The sequence below is a fragment of the Macrotis lagotis genome, chromosome 7 (assembly GCF_037893015.1).
Source record: "Macrotis lagotis isolate mMagLag1 chromosome 7, bilby.v1.9.chrom.fasta, whole genome shotgun sequence".
Taxonomy (NCBI): Eukaryota; Metazoa; Chordata; class Mammalia; order Peramelemorphia; family Peramelidae; genus Macrotis; species Macrotis lagotis.
The window spans coordinates 25,279,807-25,301,154 of NC_133664.1; the positions used below are offsets into that span (position 1 = coordinate 25,279,807).

Below are 21,348 nucleotides of genomic sequence, written 5' to 3' on the forward strand. Positions count from 1 at the left end.
GATACAACATAGTCTTGATACTTCACCATTGAAAAAAGCAAAAAACAAAAACTCCAAGTCAGTGTTCTTAATGAAGTATTAGAAAAGTATTTTAAAAAATTATCAACAAGATAATAGTAATCATTTTAAATGACTATGCACTTTTGACTATTAAAGATTTATATTAGTATTACAGGATTGGTTCAATAGAAAATTGGAATAATATGACAATATCTAAAACCAAGAGCCAGTATTATATGCAATGAAGAAATAATAAAGGCCTTTCTTCTTTATAGCAGGGGTAGTAAATTAAAAGTGTTCATTATCACCACTATTATTTGACATAGTATTAGAAATGCAAGCTCTATCAATGAGATAAGAAAAATTAAGAGGAAAAAGTCTAAGATGAGAAAAAGTCACATCTAAATTTTACAGATGATGTAATGTTATATTTGGAGGAGTAATTGAAACAACTTCAGGAAAGCAATATAATATGAAATAAATTATCAGCTTTTCTTTATTTTACCAAGAAAAAGATCAAACAGGAAGAGGTAAAAAGAAAAGCCCTATTGAAATAATTCCAGGGAGACCACATACTGAGAGAGAGAGAGAGAGAGACGCAGATACAATAGGAATACAACTATAAAAATACTCTCTATAGAAATGCAGAACTAAAACATATTCATTGTTCAAGGCTGGGTCAAGCAGATATAAAATGACAATTCTACATAAATTTATTTATTCAGTGGTATACCAAATGAGTAGGGAAAGGAATTGTGATGTATACAAACAAGGATTATAAATTAAGCCACAGAGTAGCATGTTGTCATATCTTTTAATAACAGTGGAGTGATTTGATTGTTTCCAGAACTGACAAATGTCTCCTTCTGCAGAATGAGTTTCTGGTGTTACCTTGTTTTCTTCTGATGTAACCTCTTTCTAATCTACATCTTTCATGTACCATATATTTGTTATTACTCATCATTTTCAGCTGTGCCCAACTCTTTAGCTTCTTGGCAAAGATACTAGAGCGATTCGCCATTTCCTTCTCCAACTCACTGTAGTTCCATATTATCTTTCTCATCAGTCTATAAACTCCTTGAAGTCATGAACTGTTTTTCTGTTTTTGAGTTTGTATGGATCCCTAGAAATTTGCATTGTGCCTCGCATATAGTAGGAGCTTAATAAATACTTGCTGAGTAAGTGATTTAAATAATAAATCTGGAGATCAAGGACATAGGTTCATAATCAGCCTCTGACATTTATTAACTATGTATCTTTGGGAAAAAAATCACTTATCTCTGGGCTTCCATTTCCTCCTCTTTAAAATGCGAGGAATTGATTAAATCATCTCTAGAGAACTTTCTGGTCCTAACTCATTCTATGATCTTTTTTTCCTTTTAATTTATTCTTTTAACTTCAAGTGATTTTGAACTAACAAATTACTAGTCTGTCTGTACAGATAGCTGAGTCAAGAATGCCTCCTATGTCAATAATAAATTACCTTGTAGCTGTTAAACTACAGAGAGAGAGAGAGAGAGAGAGAGAGAGAGAGAGAGAGAGAGAGAATGTGTGTGTGTGTTGTGTGTGTGTGTGTCTGTGTGTCTGTGTGTAGGCAATTACAGAGTGCTCCCCAGACCCAGTGCCTATTCAGAAAAAGTATTCATGATATACAGTTACAAAGTTTCTCTGTAGTCTACAAATGTTTGGTATCTCTTGTTCCTTGAAAATAAACAGGTTTCTCAACATTTTAAACCAAAACAATCTTTGCATTGAAGTGAATGAATATCCAAGTATATATGCTGATTTTACCAAGTTCTTCTCAGCATGATGGTGCATAAGTTGTAATAGTGATTGTAAATATTCATTATGAGCACTGCTATATGAGATGACCAAAATTTTGCATTAAATAATGTTTCTTTACTGTCTTCTGGATATAGGATAAAACTATTTCCACCAACCCTTTTATTTATCTCTCCAAAATGAACACGTAAGCCATTCTTCCATCTAGCTGCAACTTTCCTTTTGTCTTAAAATATACCAAGAAAGCCAAGATTTCTTTTTTTCATTAAAGATATTATGAGTTTTACAATTTTCCCCCCAATCTTACTTCCTTCCCCCACCCCACCCCCCACAGAAATCCATCTGTCAGTCTTTACTTTGTTTCCATGTTGTACATTGATCCAAACTGAGTGTGATGAGAGAGAAATCATATCCTTAAGAGACAAGAAGTCTAAGAGACAACAAGATCAGACAATAAGATATCTGGTTTTTTCTTTCTTTTTCTTTTTTTTTTAAGGTTTTTGCAAGGCAAATAGGGTTAAGTGGCTTGCCCAAGGCCACACAGCTAGGTAATTATTAAGTGTCTGAGACCGGATTTGAACCCAGGTACTCCTGACTCCAAGGCCAGTGCTTTATCCACCATGCCACCTAGCCGCCCTGGTTTTTTTTTTCTAAATTAAAGGGAATAGTCCTTGAACTTTGTTCAAACTCCATGGCTCTTTATCTCGATACAGATGGCACTCTCCTTTGCAGACAGCCCCAAATTGTCCCTGATTGTTGCACTGATGGAATGAGCAAGTCCTTCAAGGTTGATCATCACCCCCATGTTGCTGTTAGGGTGTACAGTGTTTTTCTGGTTCTGCTCATCTCATTCAACATCAGTTCAGGCAAATCCCTCCAGGCTTCCCTGAAATCCTGTCCCTCCTGGTTTCTAATAGAAAAATAATGTTCCATGACATACATATACCACAGTTTGCTAAGCCATTCCCCAATTGAAGGACATTTACTTGATTTCAAATTCTTTGCCACCACAAACAGGGCTTCTATGAATATTTTTGTACAAGTGATGTTTTTACCCTTTTTCATCATCTCTTCAGGGTATAGGACCCAGTAGTGGCATTGCTGGGTCAAAGGGTATTGCTCATTGTTGTTGCCCTTTGGGTGTAGTTCCAAATTTCTCTCCAGAAAGGTTAGATGAGTTCACAGCTCCACCAACAGTGTAATAGTGTCCCAGATTTCCCACAACCCTTCCAACAATGATCATTATCCTTTCTGGTCATATTGGCCAATCTGAGAGGTGTGAGGTGGTACCTCAGAGAAGCTTTAATTTGCATTTCTCTAATAATGATTTAGAGCAATTTTTATATGGCTATGGATTACTTTGATCTCTTCATCTGTAAATTGCCTTTGCATATACTTTGACCATTTGTCAACTGGGGAATGAAAGCCAAGATTTCATATGATTAAATTACTTCAGTGTTAAAGCTACTCACTGTTCATTGGGCAAAAATATCCTATTCAGAATACCATCAGTAAAGTTAATGTTTGTTAACATTCAAAAATTGTGATTCTTTTTTTGTTTGTTTTCACAAGGCAAATGGGGTTAAGTGACTTGCCCAGATCACAAAGGTAATTATTATGGCTGTATCTGAACTCAGGTCCTACTGAATCCAGGGGTAGTGCTCTATCCACTATAGTACCTAGTTGCCCCCAAAATTGTGATTCTTAACATCCTATGACCCCTTTTTATATATCTCTGCTACTATCATTGCATAAGCAGAAGTCATCACATAAGTCATTCTGCATTTATCTTTTTTTCATGGGTTGCCAAGGCCAAAAAAGCTTCATGATCAAGTGGTCATCTTACTGGTGATAAGCCTTCCCATATTTAGACAGGATGGTACCCAGAAAAGAGCTGCAATCCACTGAAGACCACTGGATCCTTTTCGAGGACAAATTTCTAAAGCAATTTCTACAGATTGTGCCCTTTCAACCATTTTCTGCATATGAAACATTTTGGTTTTTTGGGGGGGAAGGGAGAAGGGGAGGTAAATAAGTTGAAGATGTACTCAAGGTTAAAGGACAAGTGAATAGGATCAGAATACTTGATAAAGTTCCTAATTTGGTACTCAGTCTTCTTTGTCAGGCTAATAACTTCACTAATGAAACCAAAACTAAGTTTCTAAAAGAAAATACTGTTAACTTTTTCTAAACATAATTTTTTTTATCATTGTCCAAAACAGATTTACCTCCTAGTGATATTTCAATGTACTGTTTTTAAAACATCAAAGGGCCAAAATAATTTACTTCTCCCCCATTTATCTCTCTATAATATTAAGATGGAAAAAGTTTCTTTAGTTCACATTAATGTAAAACACATTTATGCTAAGCTAACATTTTTAGGATACTAGTTTACAAAATTGAAAAAAGTTCCAGTGGTGATTTTAATCATCTACATAAAAAAATGACTCAAGTCATGCTTCATGCAAAGGGTCAATTTAGAGTTACTTACCTACTGATAAAGACTAACCTCAATTTAGTAAATTAAGATAGCTGATATGTACAACTTAAACCAAATCTGTCACCTAGAAGTATTAAAAACCAATAGGGTATAGATAATTAAAATATGATATTAGACAGTAAAAAAAATTACAAGGAAAATTAGTGCAAGTAGGAATATGGCAACCTGGCTGAAATTGATATTCATTAGGGTACTCTTCACATGAATAGAGAGCATTTGGACTCTGTGGTCTTTATCAGAGTCCCAGCTGGTAATGGTTGAAGGTTAATGCTTTACCCCATTCTGTTCAATTTTCTATCCTAATTAGCCCTCCAAATCTATAGCTGTGAGCACCAAGTGTCTGTGCTCAAAAGAAACTAATTAATGCTAGCAAATTAGATCAAGTCCAAAGATCCAACAGCCAAACTCTTAGTTAAATGCTCCTTGTTAATAGGAAGTGTAGCTGTCAATAACTGCTGTTGGTGACTATAATGAGGAGGCTTTCTTTCATTGAAAGTGATTTCATTTCTCTTTGTCCTTGTAAAAGCTGTTCCATTCCCTTCAAAAACCAAAGTTGCAATGATAGAGCTTATGGTCTGACCCAGTTCTTGTGATCAGCTGGGCTGAAAAGATAAGAAAAATCAACCAGGAAAGATTTCTGTGTAAGCCATGTCTTAGGTGTTAGGCAGGCAGGCAGATACTTATTAAAATTCCTATGTCTTTATTCAAGAACAATACAATTAGCAAGCTTGTTAATGTTATATAAAGTCCCATAACTATTTAGTGGAATAAGAGCTACAAACACAAAACAGAAACAACAATGAAGATAACCATCTTACTTCCCTAAATGCATCTTCTCATGCAAACTTCTGGCTGGCTCACTCTTCTTTCTGCACATATTAACCTTCCTATAGAAGGCATCAAAGATTTTGAATTTCAGAATCCTAAGGAATCACAAATCATTATAGGGTTTTCAAACACAATATATATAATAAAAAAAAACTAGTTCTATTTTAAGCCATTAATTGCTTTCTCCTTTGGGGGTAATGCATGATACCTTTTTAAAGTTAATGTGAATTTAATGTCTATACACTATACATCCATTATTCAAGTGAACCCTTATGCTAACATTCTGTAAATTAAAAACCTAAATTTAAGTGACCAGTTTTGATTGGATCATAAGAGAAGGCAATTCTAGAAGCAACAGGAAGCTGAGTCTAGAACTTTTAAGATGATCTATTTTAACCTTTGCCCTAGCTCACCTCTGAAGCTTCTCTGCAAGAAGGCAGAGGATAACCTCTTGAGATTACCAGCATGGCACCTGTCAGGGCCAGCTGGGCTTTGGAAGGCTCGTCTGCAGCGGCCAAGGGGTTAATCTTTCCTAACACCTGGAGGGTGTTTGCTCTGATTAACAGAGCTTGACCAATTTTGTTACTGGGAGTAAAAGAGTCACACCAAAGCAAAAATATCAGCTTGAATTACTCAGTACTTCATGCTTATTCTTATCCATTTTTTTTTTAAAAAATAAGAACAGGTCGTAATAAACAACTTAATCTGAGGTTTTGAAATGTCTATACACATTTAAACAGCCATCACAAGCACGAGTCCAAGACCTGGTGCCACTCGCCTTTCCCAGGGCCTGGTCTGTCAGGTACAAAGGTCATTTGCAAAAGCAAGCAGCAACCAGGGGACAGAAATGTTCCCAGTGACAGAGCCTTGGGGAGCAAATGCCCTCTCCTGAAAGCTCGGCTGACAGTGACCAGGTTCCACCAGAGAGAAGCCCATCCTTTTAACTAACAATCACAAGGACCCAGAGAAGGAGAGGACTGGGGTAGGGGGGAGGGAAGGAGGAAACAGGAGGAGCAGGGAAGCAGAGTTTTTTTTTTTATCAGATAACTCTTATATTTTTATTCCATTTTTAAAGAAATTCTTCAGTTGCAGCAGCAAATGGCAGTTCTAACTGCCCACTCACTGTTTCAGGGCTCAAAATGGAAAGGACTCTTTTGTTTTGCTTTCCACTCAAGTGCTGGTTTACATTCTCCACCGAAATTAAGTTAAGCAAGTGGTGCTTAACTTAATTAAGAATTTTATGTCAGGAAAATGTGCCAAAAAAAAAATAGCTAACTATAGTCTTCCTGCTCCAATCAATCCTAAACTCAGCAATCCAAATGATTTTATTAAAGCATGGGTAAGAAGTCCATGTCACTTCCCCTCCAGGACCAAATGGAAAATCCTCTGGCTTTCAAAGCCCTTAATCATAGGTCCCTCTTCCCTTTCCAGTCTTCTTACACCTCACTCCCTTCCTCTACTCTATCATCCAGTGACAATGGTCTCATCTCCTTAACACAACCTTCAATCTCCCACTTTCAAGCATTTTTCCTGGCTGTGCCTCACACCTGTCCCTCCTTGGTTCTACCTCCTAACTTCCCTTCAAATCCTGACTACATTTAGGATTTTAGATCTCCTGGTAGCAGCAGTTCAAGGATTTCCAGTAAGCTATCCTTGTGGTCACTAATCTGTTTGGCCAGGGCATCTATATTGAACAAGTAAAATACTGCCTTCAACTTTGACACCTACTAACAGAGAGAGGCCCGGGGAGTAGGTTGGTTGATACAATAGGCTTGAAAGTGACACTAAACCCCTCAAGGTCAACCAAGATCACTTCAAGGTCAGCACCAGTGAAATACCTGGCAAGACAGCCATTTTTTCTTACATTGAACTGACTCATTAGAGACCTTGGTATGCCACTTGAATGAATTGGTCAAGTCATTAACCTCTCTAAGGATTCGTTTCTTCATCTATCAAGTGATAAAATAATCATTCTATAATCTTATCAGAAATGTTTTTAAATATTTCCTTTTCAATAAAATACATTTGCCTTTTGAAAAGGATATCCTAAAGAATCACAAAATTGAACAGCTGGAAGGGACATCTGCAGCCATGCAGTCCATCAAACACCCTTGGCAGATGCCTGTTTAGGCTCTGCTAAAAGCCCTTCAGGGAAGAGGGAGTGAATCACCTCTTTGAGGACAAGGATGGTGTTTTTACCTCTCTTTGTGTCCTTGCTTCTTACATATTATTATTAACACAGTACCTGACACATTCTCACCCTTACCTACTCTGTGTCTTTTGATAAGGTAGACTTACTGAGAACCATAGTCCAGTGATAAGCTTTATCCTATCAAGCCTGAAGGATACCTAGGTATCCAAATTTGCTTCCTAGTAGGAATTCTAATTTCCTGTTTGCAGTCTAAACTTTGGGTATTTGTGGAGAGACACATATGGTCATAGTTTTCAACTAGTTCTTTTCTTAGATTTTGATTTCTATCTAAGTGTCTCATCTACCTTCTTTGTGTTTATATAACCTAAATTTGGGGATTATAGGTAATCTTCCTCTCCATAATCTCTTTTAATTTAAATTCCCTTTGATGAGTCTTTTAAGATACCTGGAAGTGGCCACTAGGTGGCGTAGTGGATAAAGCACCGGCCCTGGAGTCAGGAGTACCTGGGTTCAAATCTGGTCTCAGACACTTAATAATTACCTAGCCATGTGGCCTTGGGCAAGCCACTTAACCCCGTTTGCCTTGCAAAAAAAAAAAACTATACATTTAAGATACCTGGCAGACACATTCTTACCAGCCTTTGTTAGAGATGCTCTAACTCTAGCCTAGAATATGTCCATACCTATATTTGAAAACCATGGTCCAAAAATCCAAATCAAATTCCCAGCTACTGCCTTCTTAACCACCTGTTCATTTCCCGAATCATTTTTTCCTTCTGTCTCTCACCTTCATTGGTTAACAAAGAGAAAAATACACAAACCTTTTGGACTTCAGTTCCTGGCCCTTCATCATTCCTAGCGAGACATGAATCACAGCAACTGTTATCCATATAAATCATGAAAGTTTCCTGTTATGTTTTGGGCACATTTTGTAGAAAATCTATCGCCATGGTCAACAAAAGAACTAGTTCAGTCCCCCTGGATGAGAATCTTTTCTTCCTCTAACCATTCCTGGATAATCTTGGACTCTCCTAGAGATCAACTTTTATTCTTGGCAAAACAAGAAGTTGATTGAGGAGAACAGAGAATATTCTGGAGCAATATATAATCAGTCCAATGTGATTCACAAACAAGAATATTAAAGTGAATAATGATCTCTTAATTGCCAAAGCTAAATGGTATTATCCTTCATCCTACTTGCATCTATACAGTCTTGGATACTATTGATAACCCTCTTCTCCATGATGCTCTTTTCTCATGATGGTTCCCTAAAGTTGTGTCATGGCCTGCAAACTGGGAGATGCTGTCTCCTTCTCCTGCTGGACCATCATGAGTCATTTTGACTTGGGTCTTGCCAATGACTCCAAAGAGACTCTGGAGGAGAGAGAGAGAACATTGACCCTGCAGTTCCCCCAACTTCAATTCAATTGAAGCACAAATGAAGACATCACCATTGTGATTACCACTGGTTTTCTTTGAAAACAAAGGACAACAAGCACCTTCTCCTTTATTTTTTTTTCAAAAAGGTTGGACAATTTCCTTTTGTCCAGTGCAGTTTTCTTTTTTTTTATTTCTTGATATGCAGCTCTGAAAAACAAGCTAAAAAAGTTCAATTTGTTTTAAATAGAGCTATTTGACTAGACCTTTAAACCCAAATCATTCTGGCTTTCATTAAATAGCCAATAATGAGAGGAGCTCAAGCCACTGTTTAACTTTTTGATGGCTTAAATGAGCCTAATAGCAACTATTTTCTGTTCTGGGCAAAAACTCTGTGGGTCTTCCCTTTTCAGACTGATATCTTTGGGTTGATAAATTGGGTCATCTATTGTCTCAGTTCTTACCAAATTGGGGGTTGTTCTCAGTTAATCTGAGACCTGGAAAAGACCTTACTTTAGAAAGATCAAGGTCACCCACTGCATTCTGAGCCATCACTAGATATTACCTTTGCCTTCCCACACTGGACTGTGACTGGAGAGTGATTTTGATGACTGCAGTTTTGCTTTACTCAAATCCAATTCATACACAAATTAAAACTTCATGCTCATGACATCACACTCACAATGTCATTGGTCTTCTTCTAGAATAAAGAAGGGGAAGCAGCTAGGTGGCTCAGTGGATAGAGCACTGGCCCTGGAGTCAAGAGTACCTGAGTTCAAATGGGGCCTCAGACACTTAATAATTACTTAGCTGTGTGGCCTTGGGCAAGCCACTTAACCCCATTGCCTTGCAAAAAAACAAACAAACATATAATAAAGAAGGAATAAGTGATCTTATCAGTTCCCATAGTTTCAATTCTTATCTCTATGCAGATAATAGATCCACTTGTTCAGCCCTAACCTCTCTCTCTTGCACTTCCAATTTCAGTAGAAATCTCAAACTGGATTTCTGGTCCAAAACTGAACTTAGTATTTTTCCCCTCTTCCTAATTTACATATTCCTGTTGGGGATACCACGTCCCAATCACCTGGGCTCACAACCTACTTGTTATCCTCAACTCTTCATTCTCTCCAGTCTCCCATATCTGATCAGATGTCAAGTCCTGCTGAATCTGATTTTTGCAGTATCTCTCATAGACACCTCCTTCTTTGTTCTGACACTAACACAGGCCTGAAGCCAAGACCTATCACTCACACCAATAAACTCAGGGGCACTAATCAGGAACAAATGATTCTAGGAGAGTAATGATGAAATATGCTACTTATTTTCTGATATAGAGATAAATGATGGAGAGAGGAGGGGAAGAAGAACAAAAGGGAGGTGAAGGTGAGAAGAGGTGGAAGGGGAGGAGAGAAGAGAAAGTAGGAGAGGGAAAGAGAGGAGAGGGGAAGGGAGGGAAGGAAAGAGAAGAAGGAGAGGAGGGGAAAAGGGAAGGAAAGAGGTGAGAGGAGGGAGAAAAGAAAGCATATTAAACTGTGAATGTCTCTGAGTGAGGGATAAAAGACCAGGAAAAAGAAACAACTACATTATACATAGAGCAATGGAGCTGAGTTCATTCTCTCACAACCCTCTCCTTTGTAAATGGATGAAAAAAGGAAAGAGAAGACAAAAGAAGAAACAAATATAATAGAAGAAAATACTAACAACGGTACATATGAATGAGAACTGATACATATGACAGACGATGGGCAGAATGGATCAAAGAATAGAATCCAACAATATGATATTTTTAAGAAATATATCCAAAACACAAAGATTCACATAGAATTAAAATAAATCAAATCAACAGACATTTATGAAGAGCTTTCTATGGACCAGGCAAAACTTATCACAGTCCAACTAAAATTAAGAAAGGCAGAGGCAACAATCATGACCTTGAGCAGATGAAGACAGGACTTTAAAAACATTCCATCTGTGTAAGATTCACTTGATCACCACAATTCTGCAATATATAGACTGACAATAGTGTTTTCCTGGAGTACTTTGGGACATGGAAGTAAAAGTCACACAGTTTTAAAATGCTGACAAAGAGCATCTGAAGAACCTGAACAAGAAAAACCAACCACTTGGAGTCAGACATTTCGGAGAACATTGAAACCAGAAGAAGAGAAGAAACTGAGAGGGATTCTGACACTGCAGTATGAGCCCCCACTATAACTGCATCTGCAAGGACAGACCCCTTCAAGAAGCGAAATGTCAAATGGGAGCAGGGGAAGGCATTCTTCTAATTAAGCCCAGTGGCTCTTGGCATAAGAAGGAACCTTTGAAGTTCACAAATCCACCCTCCCCCTTTTACAGAAGACCAACGTGAGCCTGGACAGCTATGGAATGTTCCCTAGGTCCCCCAGCTACTAAGGAGCAGAACCAGACCTTGAATTGGAGTCCTTTGACTCCAAACCCAGTGCCCTTTCGCTATACACAGTCAAAACTCTACAAATTCATTAGACCAAGAATTCATCATCTTAAAGATCTGATAAAAGTATCACTGCTCTGTACAACTGTCTTATCCACTTGCTACCACTAGCTGAGACACTAAACTCTCTCCATCACATAAATGATATTTTACAAATGTGATCCTGGATAAAAATTTAATAAAATGGTAAAAGCTTAATGATAGTTACTATATCCTTCAACTGACTTCCTCATCTTCCACCACAGCAACAGTGGCAATTCAGAAAGGAGATCTATATGCTGTGGCAACAGGAAGAAAGATGAGTCAGCTCTGATGTTCTGTCTGCTGTAGGACCTGGGCCAAAGATGCTTCCAGGGACCCTCCAGAGGAGGGGCTGACAGCAGCCAGACTGGAGTAGCCACCTACACAACTGTCATTCAGCCCTTCAAAGAAGAAGAGCATAATATCAACATGTTCCAGTACTATTTCTATCTGAATCCCACTAGGAAAAAAAATGTAAAGAATGGGGTAATAATAATAATAATAATAATAATAATAATAATAACTGGTACTTATACAACTCTAACCTCAGATCTTCAACAATGAGTTATCATCTGCCTTTGGGCAAGTCATTTAAAACTCCCTGAGCCAGTTTTCTCATTTGTAAAATATTGAATTAGACAATATCTAAGGTCTAACATCCTCTGCTTAAGCAATAACTCAAAAATCAAGAGGACTTGGAAAGCAGTCTGCACTAAGTCCAAGAGTCCCCATTTTTAGGGTCATCCCCACCTTTTCTCGAAGACTCCAAATAAGGAAAATATTCATGGGCAAGGCAGTAGAAAAGAAGGCCAGGTGTGGAATCCAGGAGCCACTTTCCCTGGGCCTCAGATTCCTCATTTCTAAAATGAGAAAGCTGTGCCAGAACTCTACAGGTGGATTTCAGCTTTAAATCCACAATGCTCTGTACTTAATTTTACTTTATTTAACTTCCCCTTAATGTGTCCCCAATGGGGACAACCAAACATCTAATCAAATTTTTCTTAAAAATAATTATCCTTGCAGGAAAGTTGAAATACTTACCCTCTCCTCTTTAAAGAAAATGTCAACATCATCCTTAGTTTAGAAGTTCCCTTTTTTCATCTTATTGCTGCCTAATGAACTGTCCCCTGCCCAGATCTCCATGAAAGGAGTCAAGAAGTTCTGGCAGGACCAGAGTTTGCTCTCCAGGATAAGATTTCAGATTAGATTGTGAACACTCTGTACTTGCTAAGTTTCCACATGCATGATCACTTATCTCATAATAAACTGAGTTTTTCCAATTAAATTGCATGAAATTATGAATGCCTATTGACAACCTCCACCCAAAATAAAATCCTCCATACTTGTCAGTCTGACTGAAGTAAATTTTAGTGGGGCAGCTAAGTAGCACAATGGATAGTGTACCCTCCTCCTTAGAGTCAGGTGGACCTGAGTTCAAATCCGACCTCAAACACTTAATAATTATCTAGTTGTGTGACTTTGGGCAAGTCACCTAACCATTGCCTTGAAAAAAAAAGTAGATTTTTAGAAAAGAGTTACAATAAAGTTTGCTTTTTCTTCCCTCTAAAATCAATCACTGGAAGAAGGGGTTTTTAAGGTTTAATGCCATCCTTATGACTTCTTTTCCCAAGAAATTTTTACTGCATTCTTTTAGAGAATATTGTATATATATATATACATATACATATATATATATATATATATATAAATTGAAAGTTTCTTGTAAGTTCTCATAACTAGAATAGGAGATAGAAGGAAATTATGCATATTAACTTACTGTCTACTTGACTCTGAGGCTAAGGATTAAATTCAATTCACACTAACAAAGAATGCATTTGATCTTTAGTTGAATATTTGAAACTTACCTTGCACTTGATCAGAACACCTCTCCCTGGCCTTTTCTCTCATAATCTTAGGAATCAAAACATCTTTTTCTACATGTCTGAGATGGTCATCTGCAAGAAAAGGATGAGGATCATTGCATTTTTTTCCAAAAATAACTCAATCTAGAAAGTTATCTCAAACATATCTGTGCCAAAGAAGAATCTCGGTCCCCCACCCTCCCTCAAATCCTGTTATATAATGTATTAAAAGCTAGATGGTTAGGTTAGATTGATGGACTTGGAATCAGTAGGACCTGAGCTCACATGTGGCCTCAGATACTCATTAGCTAGCTGTGTGATCCTGGGAAAGTCACTTAACTTTTATTTGCCCTTAGTTTCCTCATCTGTAAAATGGGGATAACAATAGAACTACTGTCAAGAGGCAATCAAATCACAAGACTTTTGTGAAAACCAGGTTTATTACAAGAGATATAAACATGAATGTGGAACTCAAAGAGTTCATAGTCCTTGTAGAAGTTTATACATTTATGACAAGGCAACAAAAAGTTAAGGAGAAAACAGTAATGGGAATGGCAGGGAGGGAAAAAGTTCAGTAACCCCTCCCAAGGGGAGTAGCAAGGCAACCCAAATGTTAAATTGGGGTTAGACCATGAAGACAGAAGGGTGAGCTTCTCTGCAAAGGACCCCAGCTGCACAAGCATACTCTCTGAGTCTCTGGAAAACATGGCAATGAAAAAAAAGAAAGGGGCCCTTAACCCTCTTAACACTACCTCCCAGAGTTCTTTTGAGGATCAAGTGAGATGACATTTCAACATGCTTTTTCCAGTGATTAACACATAGTAAATACTATAGAAATGTAGACTATCATCATTATTAATATTTCAGTAGTAAGCACAAATATACATCAGCACTTGACTACAGAATAGCTGAAATCTTAGGAGCACTAAGCATTAAAAATCATTGGAGTGTCATTGAAAAAAGAAAAGTATTCAACTGAAACTGCCTCTGAAAAACATCCTGAAGGTAAACATTCTACCATAAAGTGGGGGTCTTGTTTGTTTTTTAATTTAAACTGGTTCTCTACTGAGATAGGTCCTCTCCAGGATTTTCCATATTGACTTCTTTTTTCCCTTTTATTTATTTATTCTTATTTTGTACAGATGATTTTTTATACATTACTAAAATATTCTTGTTTAAGAGTAAACACAATACCCCCTCCCCCCAAAAATACAAAAGCACATGAGTGATAAAGTAAAAGAGAGAAAAAATTAAAATAAAAAATAATAATAATAATAGTAGGTATAGCCAGGTGGCACAGTGGATGGAGCACTGGCCCTGGAGCCAGGAGCACCCAAGCCCAAATCTGACCCCAGACACCCAACAATCACCCAGCTGTGTGACCTCGGGCAACCCCCCCCCACAAAAAAATAAAAATAATAAAAAATGTGCTTCAGTCTGTGTTCCAACACCACCAGCTCTGTCACGGGTGGATCACATTCTTTATGATAAGTCCATCACAAAAGCTACTTCCATATTTTTCCACCATTGCCATTGCTGATCACAACTCCCTCCTTTCGTATTTCTCCACTACCATGTACTATATTTTCTCTCTCCTTTCACTCTGTCTCTCCTGTAGGTTAGCTGAGTAGTGCAGCAGACAGATCCCCAGCCCCTAAGGCCCCAAGCCCACATACCACCCCTTAGGCCCAGCATCCACCCGGCCCTATGGTCCTAGACAGGCCTTCCAATCCCAGCCCCTTGCAAGAAGTAAAAAAAAAAAAAAAAAAAAAATGTGTTATATCTGACCACTCTCCCCCATGGTCCATCCTCTCCTCCATCACTCACATCTCCCCCTTCCCCATCTTCCCCCCTTCTTACTCCAGATGTCTATACCCCATTGAGTATATATGCTGTTTCCTCTCCTAGCCACCTCTGATGAGAGTGAAGTTTCCCCTCATTCCCCCTTTCCTTCCCCCCTTCCATATCATTGCAATAGTTCATTGTAATAAAGAAAAATCTTATTATTACATGAAATATCTTAGCCTATTCCAACTCTCCTTTTTCTTTCTACAATTACATTTCCCTTTTATCCATGACTCCAGTTTTGCACCACATTATATCTTCAAATTCAGCTCTCTCCTGTGCTTCATCTATAAAAGCTCCCTCTACCTGCTCTATTAACTGAAAAGGTTCATATGAGTATTACCAGTGTCATTTTTCTATACAGAAATACATGCAGCTCATCATCAAGTCCCTAATATTTTCCCCTTCTCCTCCATTCTCTATGCTTCACCTAAGTCCTGTATTTGAAGATCAAACCTTCTGTTCAGCTCTGGCCATTCCAACAGGGACATTTGAAATTCCCCTGGTTCATTGAAACTCCATCTTTTTCCCTGGAAGAGGACATTCAGCTTTGCTGGGTAGTTGATTCTCAGTTGCATTCTGAGCTCTTTTGCCTTCTGGAATAATATATTCCAAGCCCTACAAACTTTTAATGTAGTTGCTACTAAGTCCTGTGTGATCCTGACTGCAGCCACGATATTTGAATTGTGTTCTTCTGGCTGCTTGTAATATTTTCTCTTTGGCTTGGAAGTTCTGGAACTTGTTTATAATATTCCTGGGGGTTATTCTTTTTTGGATCTCTTTCTCAAGGAGATCAATGGATTCTCTCAATTTCTATTTTGCCCTCTGCTTCTAAGATATCAGGGCAATTTTCCTGTAGTAAAACTTTAAAAATGATGTCAAGGCTCTTTTCCTGATCATGACTTTCAGATATCCCAAAAATTTTTAGATTATCTTTTCTAAATCTATTTTTCATATCAGTTGTTTTTTCAATGAGATGTTTCACATTTTCTTCTAATTTTTCATTCTTTTGGTTTTGACGTATTGTGCCCCGATTCCTTGTAAAATCAGCAGTCTCCCTCAGTTCCGTTCTACATCTGAAGGATTTGTTTTCCTCAGAGAGCTTTCTTATCTCTTTTTCCATCTGGCCAGTTCTGCTTTTTAAAGCATTCTTTTCCTCAATAACTTTTTTTAACTGTTTTATCCATTTGACTTATGCTGGTTTTTAACATGTTATTTTCTTCAGCATTTTTTTTGGATCTCCTTGACTAAGCTGCTGACTTCATTTTCATGTTTTTCCTACATTTCTGTCTTTTCTTCTCCCAATTTTTCTTCTATCTCCCTCACCTGATTTTCAAAGTCTTTTTTGAGCTCTGTCATAGCCTGAGCCCAATTTCTTCTGTTTTTCTTGGAGTCTTTAGATGCAAGAGCTTGTACTTCCTCATCTTCAGATTGAGTGTTTTGATCCTTCTTGGAATCATAGGCAAAGTATTTCTCAATGGTGTTCCTTTTTTTCTCTGCTTACTCATTTCTCCTGTGCCTGGTTTTGGGGTGCTTCCTGAGCTTTTGAGTATTATTGGGACACCCCCCCCCCACAAGCATCTCTGTGTGTGAGGCTCTTTCTTCCCTCACAAGCACACTCCTCTGCCACGGGGCCAAGGCATGGGGAGGGGGCCCTGCTGCTCTATGGGGGGCCTAGACTGCAATCAGGATCTGAATGTGGTCAGAGCCCTAGAGTCCTGTTCCAGGAATAGAGGACAGAGCGCAGTAGTCTCTCTCCACTCCCCTCCCTAGGCTCAGCACTCACACCCTGAGAGCTCCTGCTTACCGGCTGCTTCTGGTTCCTGGATCTGGGCTGCCAAGGCCAAGCTGCTCTCTGAGTGCCCTGAGGGCTGGGCTTCACGCCTTCACTCTGGCAGAGGTCCCCCACTGATCCCCCAAGTTGTGCCCAGTGCTCCTTGAATGTAGGTCAGGAAATTGCCTCCACTGCCATAAGCCACGGCTCCCAGCACTCTGAGGCTGCCTCCGGAAGGCTGAAGTTCCTTCACTCTGGTGGGCCACCCCTCCAACCCTATGGAGTGGAGCCTTTCTGCTCTTTTCCAGGTTACCTTGGATTGGAGAATTGCCTCAATTGCCTCACTGGATCCCTCTGTGGATTCTGTCTGTGTAAAATTTAGTTAGAGTCCTTAGTTTATAAGTTTTGAGAGAGAGCATCTAAGAAACGAGCCATCTTGGCTCTCCCCCCCCATTTGTCCATTATTGACTTCTAAGAAAAAGAATGTCCTTTTCTAAAAGCCAGTGAAGAGTATAATCCCATTAGGTGGTGGCATAAATCTTATAGGTCAAGTTCAGCAATTAAGAGAAGTTTATCTGAATTATCAAAGGATATGAGACATTGTTGCCGGGATGAACATTGAGAATGCACTGAATGGGACTCCAGAACCAAGGTATTGGATCAAGAAAGTCTATTCCCCTCAGATCCTGAGAGAATAAATGTGGAGTGGAGATCTTTTTCTCAGAGTGTAGACTCAAAAATGTCAAGGTATGCCAAACTCAGGAGAGGTCCCAAATGTGACATGGTTGGGGATTCATCCCCAACTTGTTCTGCATTCCCCCTGGGTTATACTATGGGTGATTGTGAGGAGACCACAAACCATTCACTGTCTTCTTTGCTGATATGTTGTTGTTTACTCATTTTAGTTGTTTGACTCTCCAGGATTCCCATTTAGGGTTTTCTTGGGAGAAATCCTGGAATGGTTCACTATTTCTTCTCCAGTTCACTTTACAGATGAGGAAACTGAGGCAAATTGGGTGAAGTGACTTGCCCAGAATGTGAGGCCAGATTTGAACTCAGAAAGATAAATCTTCCAAACACCAAGTACCCAGTACTCCATTCATTGCTCCACCTGGCTGCACATTCTCTTGTTACATTAGAATAAATTAAGAATGTATTAATCAAGAATTAATGATATGATATTGGATGGCTAGGTGGTACAGTGGATAGAGCACAGGCCCTGGAATCAGGAGGAGCTGGGTTCAAATCCATCCTCAGACACTTAATAATTATCTAGCTGTGTGACTTTGGGCAAGTCACTTAACCCCATTGCCTTGCAAAAAACAAATCAAAAAGAATTAATGAGGCTAATAAGCTCTTTAATAACAGAAATAAACAACAACCATCACTGCTATATTCTTGTTATACACCAGTCAATTATTATCTCATTTCACCCTCAACAACTTTTAGAGGTAAGTATTATTATTATTATCTCCATTTTACAGATGAGGAAACTGAGGCAGAGGTGATGTGACTTGTCCAGGGTCACACAACTAGTAACTTCCTGAGATTGGATTTGAACTCAGGTCTTCCTGATTCTAGGTCTGCCTTCTGTCTACACTGGTGCCCCCTAGATGCTAAGTTAACTTCTAGAGTTACAAAAAATGGCAAAACATTGTCCCTGCTTCTCAAAAAACTCACAATCTAATGGAAGAGACAATATAGACAGGATAAACTGGAGATGATCTCAGAGATTAAGGAGGATCCAGGAGACACCAAAACACCAGTGTCCTTTCTGGGGGGAAGCAGGGGAAGCCCCCACCAGCAGGGGCAGAGTTCCACTACTCCACCTCCTCCCTTTCCTTCACCTCACTGGTCAGTCTGGTATCCCTCACCAGCAGTCTGGTATACTATCCTCAGATTCCCCATCACCTGGAGTTCCAAAAGGGGAATCACAGGAGAAAGCACCAAAGCCACCTAGGCTTTTAACCTAGCAAAGCTATTCACATACTTGAGACACTTAAAGGATTTTCTTTAAGTATCTTCAAATGGGTTTCAGAGTAGTTTGAAGATAAATGAAAGTAACTTCCATTTTAATAGAGACTGCAGCTATTTTGAAAGCCCCAGGACATTCTGTTGTCTTGAACTGAGTGAGAGGGCCACAGAGAAGATTTTGTTATTTTGTTTTAGTTTTTCAAATCATAAAGCAAAGTAATCAAGATAAAGACAGAAATAGAAATCAGAATTTTTTTTTTAGTTAAGATCTAAAAACATTCTATCTCCAGATGCAAAAAAGAGAAAACAAGTAGATTACAGCAGATCTCTATAGGAGGTTTGGGACTCAGGTGTCAAACAAAGGAGTGAGGATTGGAGGAGACTGGTGCCCTCAATAGGGATTATGAAAGTAAAAATCTCCAGTGATAACAAGCTAAATTACTTCATTTAAACAGACAGAATGGCTTCAAATTGAAGTCCCATAAGTCAATTTATTGCTAAAATATGTCTCTGATCAAATTTTTGAAAGACCTGAAAAGACCTTAACCCCAGAACTGTTTGGAAACTGTCCCAAAGACTGAGCTCCACAGTTTGCCAAACTATTCAAACAAATTAACCCTGCAGATGCAGTTTTGTCCTTGAAAGGTAGAGAAAATGGTAGACTACTTCCATTTTAAAAGAAAGTCTTTCTTATCCCTAAATTACAAATCGATGATGTTGTTGAAAGCTACTTTCAATTCCAGGCTAGCTTCTTCCTTAAAGAATTGGATGAATTTGATTTTTTTAAAAATAAGATCTTTTGTGAAGAGCAGAGTTCAGTTTAAGAAAAAAATAAGAACCAAGACTTGTCATAGATTCATCAACCTATGACTGGTCTTTGGAACAACTAATATTTTCTAATCTTGGCAGCAGGTTTTTAAACTCCTTCATGTTTCACTACATTTAAGGCCAACTGTAGAGTCAAAGCCTCTCTATTCAGAGCTGAGATCAGCACGAGAGCTACAAAGTTTAGCAAGTTTTAGTGCTATAAATAGAGTAAAGAGGTAAGGAGCAAAAAAATTTCTTTTTTCCTCTTCTAATTCCCAGAACTTGAGAAGATGGGAGAAGGTATTGATAGCTCAAAGGCAGAAAAAAATAAAAATGAAGATAATGGAAGAGTAACCATTTCTTAAAAGAAAAAGCTTAAAATTGTGAAAGAATTCAATTTCCCCTTCCTCTTCACAACTGAGGGTTCAAGTTAGAGAAAATCACAGGGTTTGGGAACTTAGTGATTTATTATGAAAGCAGCTCTCAAATGTGACTTGGGTCCTTCAATCTACTAACCTAAGTCTGTTTTCATCTCTTAAGGACCACTGAACAAAATTATGCTAGGGTCCTTAGTCAAAAGAAATAAAACTTCAAATTAACTGGTATCCAGAGAATTTTCTTGTAAATGATTCTTTTTAAAAAAGCAAATATAAACATAGTTTTGTCACACATAACAATTTGTGAAGGTATGACCCATGATACAATTTTAATTATGAATTCTAAAGTAACTGGGTCCAAACTAATGAGATTTTTGCTGTATTCTAGTTAAAGTAACAAAGACTATCACCATTTTGGGGTTTTTTTTTAAAGAAGTTACAAAGAAAGGCACATAGAACAATTTCAGATTTTCAAAACAGTCATTTCAATAGCCCTTATGCTAAATACTTAGATCCCCACAATAAGACTGGGAAGGAGGTGCTATTTAGCCCCATTTTAAAGTTAGAAAACCTGAAGCAGACAGAGGTGAAGTGACTTGCCAAGTGGAATTTGAATTCCCATCTTCCTGGCTTATATCCACTGCTTCATCTAGCAGCCTCTATACTTGGGTAAAAGAGAGATACTTTTGAAGGATACATTATATTAGTTTCTAATTTTTTCATTTAAAATATGCATGTACATCCAAACAGTGTACAAATACAAAACAATAATTATTCCCGTTTCTAATTATGGTCCTTAATGAATTCATTGAGCAGTCATTTAAGCATTTACTAGTGCTGTGGTAGTTACAAAGACAATGTCTTTAGAAAATGAATGGAAAAGAGTATAGAACTCAATAAAATGGCAACCAAAAATATTAAATTTTGATAGATATGTAAGGAAATTGGTACAGCTTAGTGCAAACACTCTGGAGGGCAATATGGCAATAAGTGATTATACTTTCTGATTTCAATTCCTTTATAGGATGTTTTCCCAAACGTCTTTTAAAAATAGAAAAGGAATTACCTAAAAAAATACTCATCATTATTCTACTAGTGATAAAAAAATATATAAAGTAAATAAAAATAGAAACAACCAATAAAGCCAACAATGGAAATGACTGAGTAAATCGTATTTTCATATAATGGAGTATTTTGTGTCTGGAAAAGACATGTAGATTTGGAAATAGAATTCAAATTGAAGTTTGGTTACTTCTTGGGTTATATGGACAAATCACTTAATTTCTTAAGATCTCAGTTTTTTCATTTATAAAATGAAGGGTGTGGACCAGAAGATCTCTCAGATAAATTCCAGCCCTACCACTGCAGTGGTGTTAGCAGGAAAAAAACAAACATTGTGACCCATACCAAAAGACACAGAAGTGGCTGAGGAGCTACAGAAGGAATTGGCAGAAGCATAGCTGTAACAAACTCATGACAATCAATGTCTGAAGAGGAAAAAGGAGAAAAAAGAAGTCAAGGCCAAAGAAGACACAGAACAAGAGCATTTTAATTGCTTACTCATTATTCTTTCCAA

General features: G+C 38.0%; 1 protein-coding gene across 4 annotated transcripts in view; it reads right to left on the reverse strand.

The window, feature by feature from the left end:
- CMC1 (C-X9-C motif containing 1) overlaps nt 1-21,348 on the reverse strand; it is an 80,678-nt gene that overhangs the window by 45,824 nt on the left and 13,506 nt on the right. For 3 of the 4 annotated variants that reach the window (XM_074195642.1, XM_074195645.1, XM_074195644.1), the window contains one exon: nt 12,999-13,088. In XM_074195642.1, the coding sequence (XP_074051743.1) occupies nt 12,999-13,088 (90 nt within the window). Of the gene's footprint in view, nt 1-12,998; nt 13,089-21,348 lie in introns of those variants that run through there. The other variant, XM_074195643.1, reaches the window with a different exon arrangement.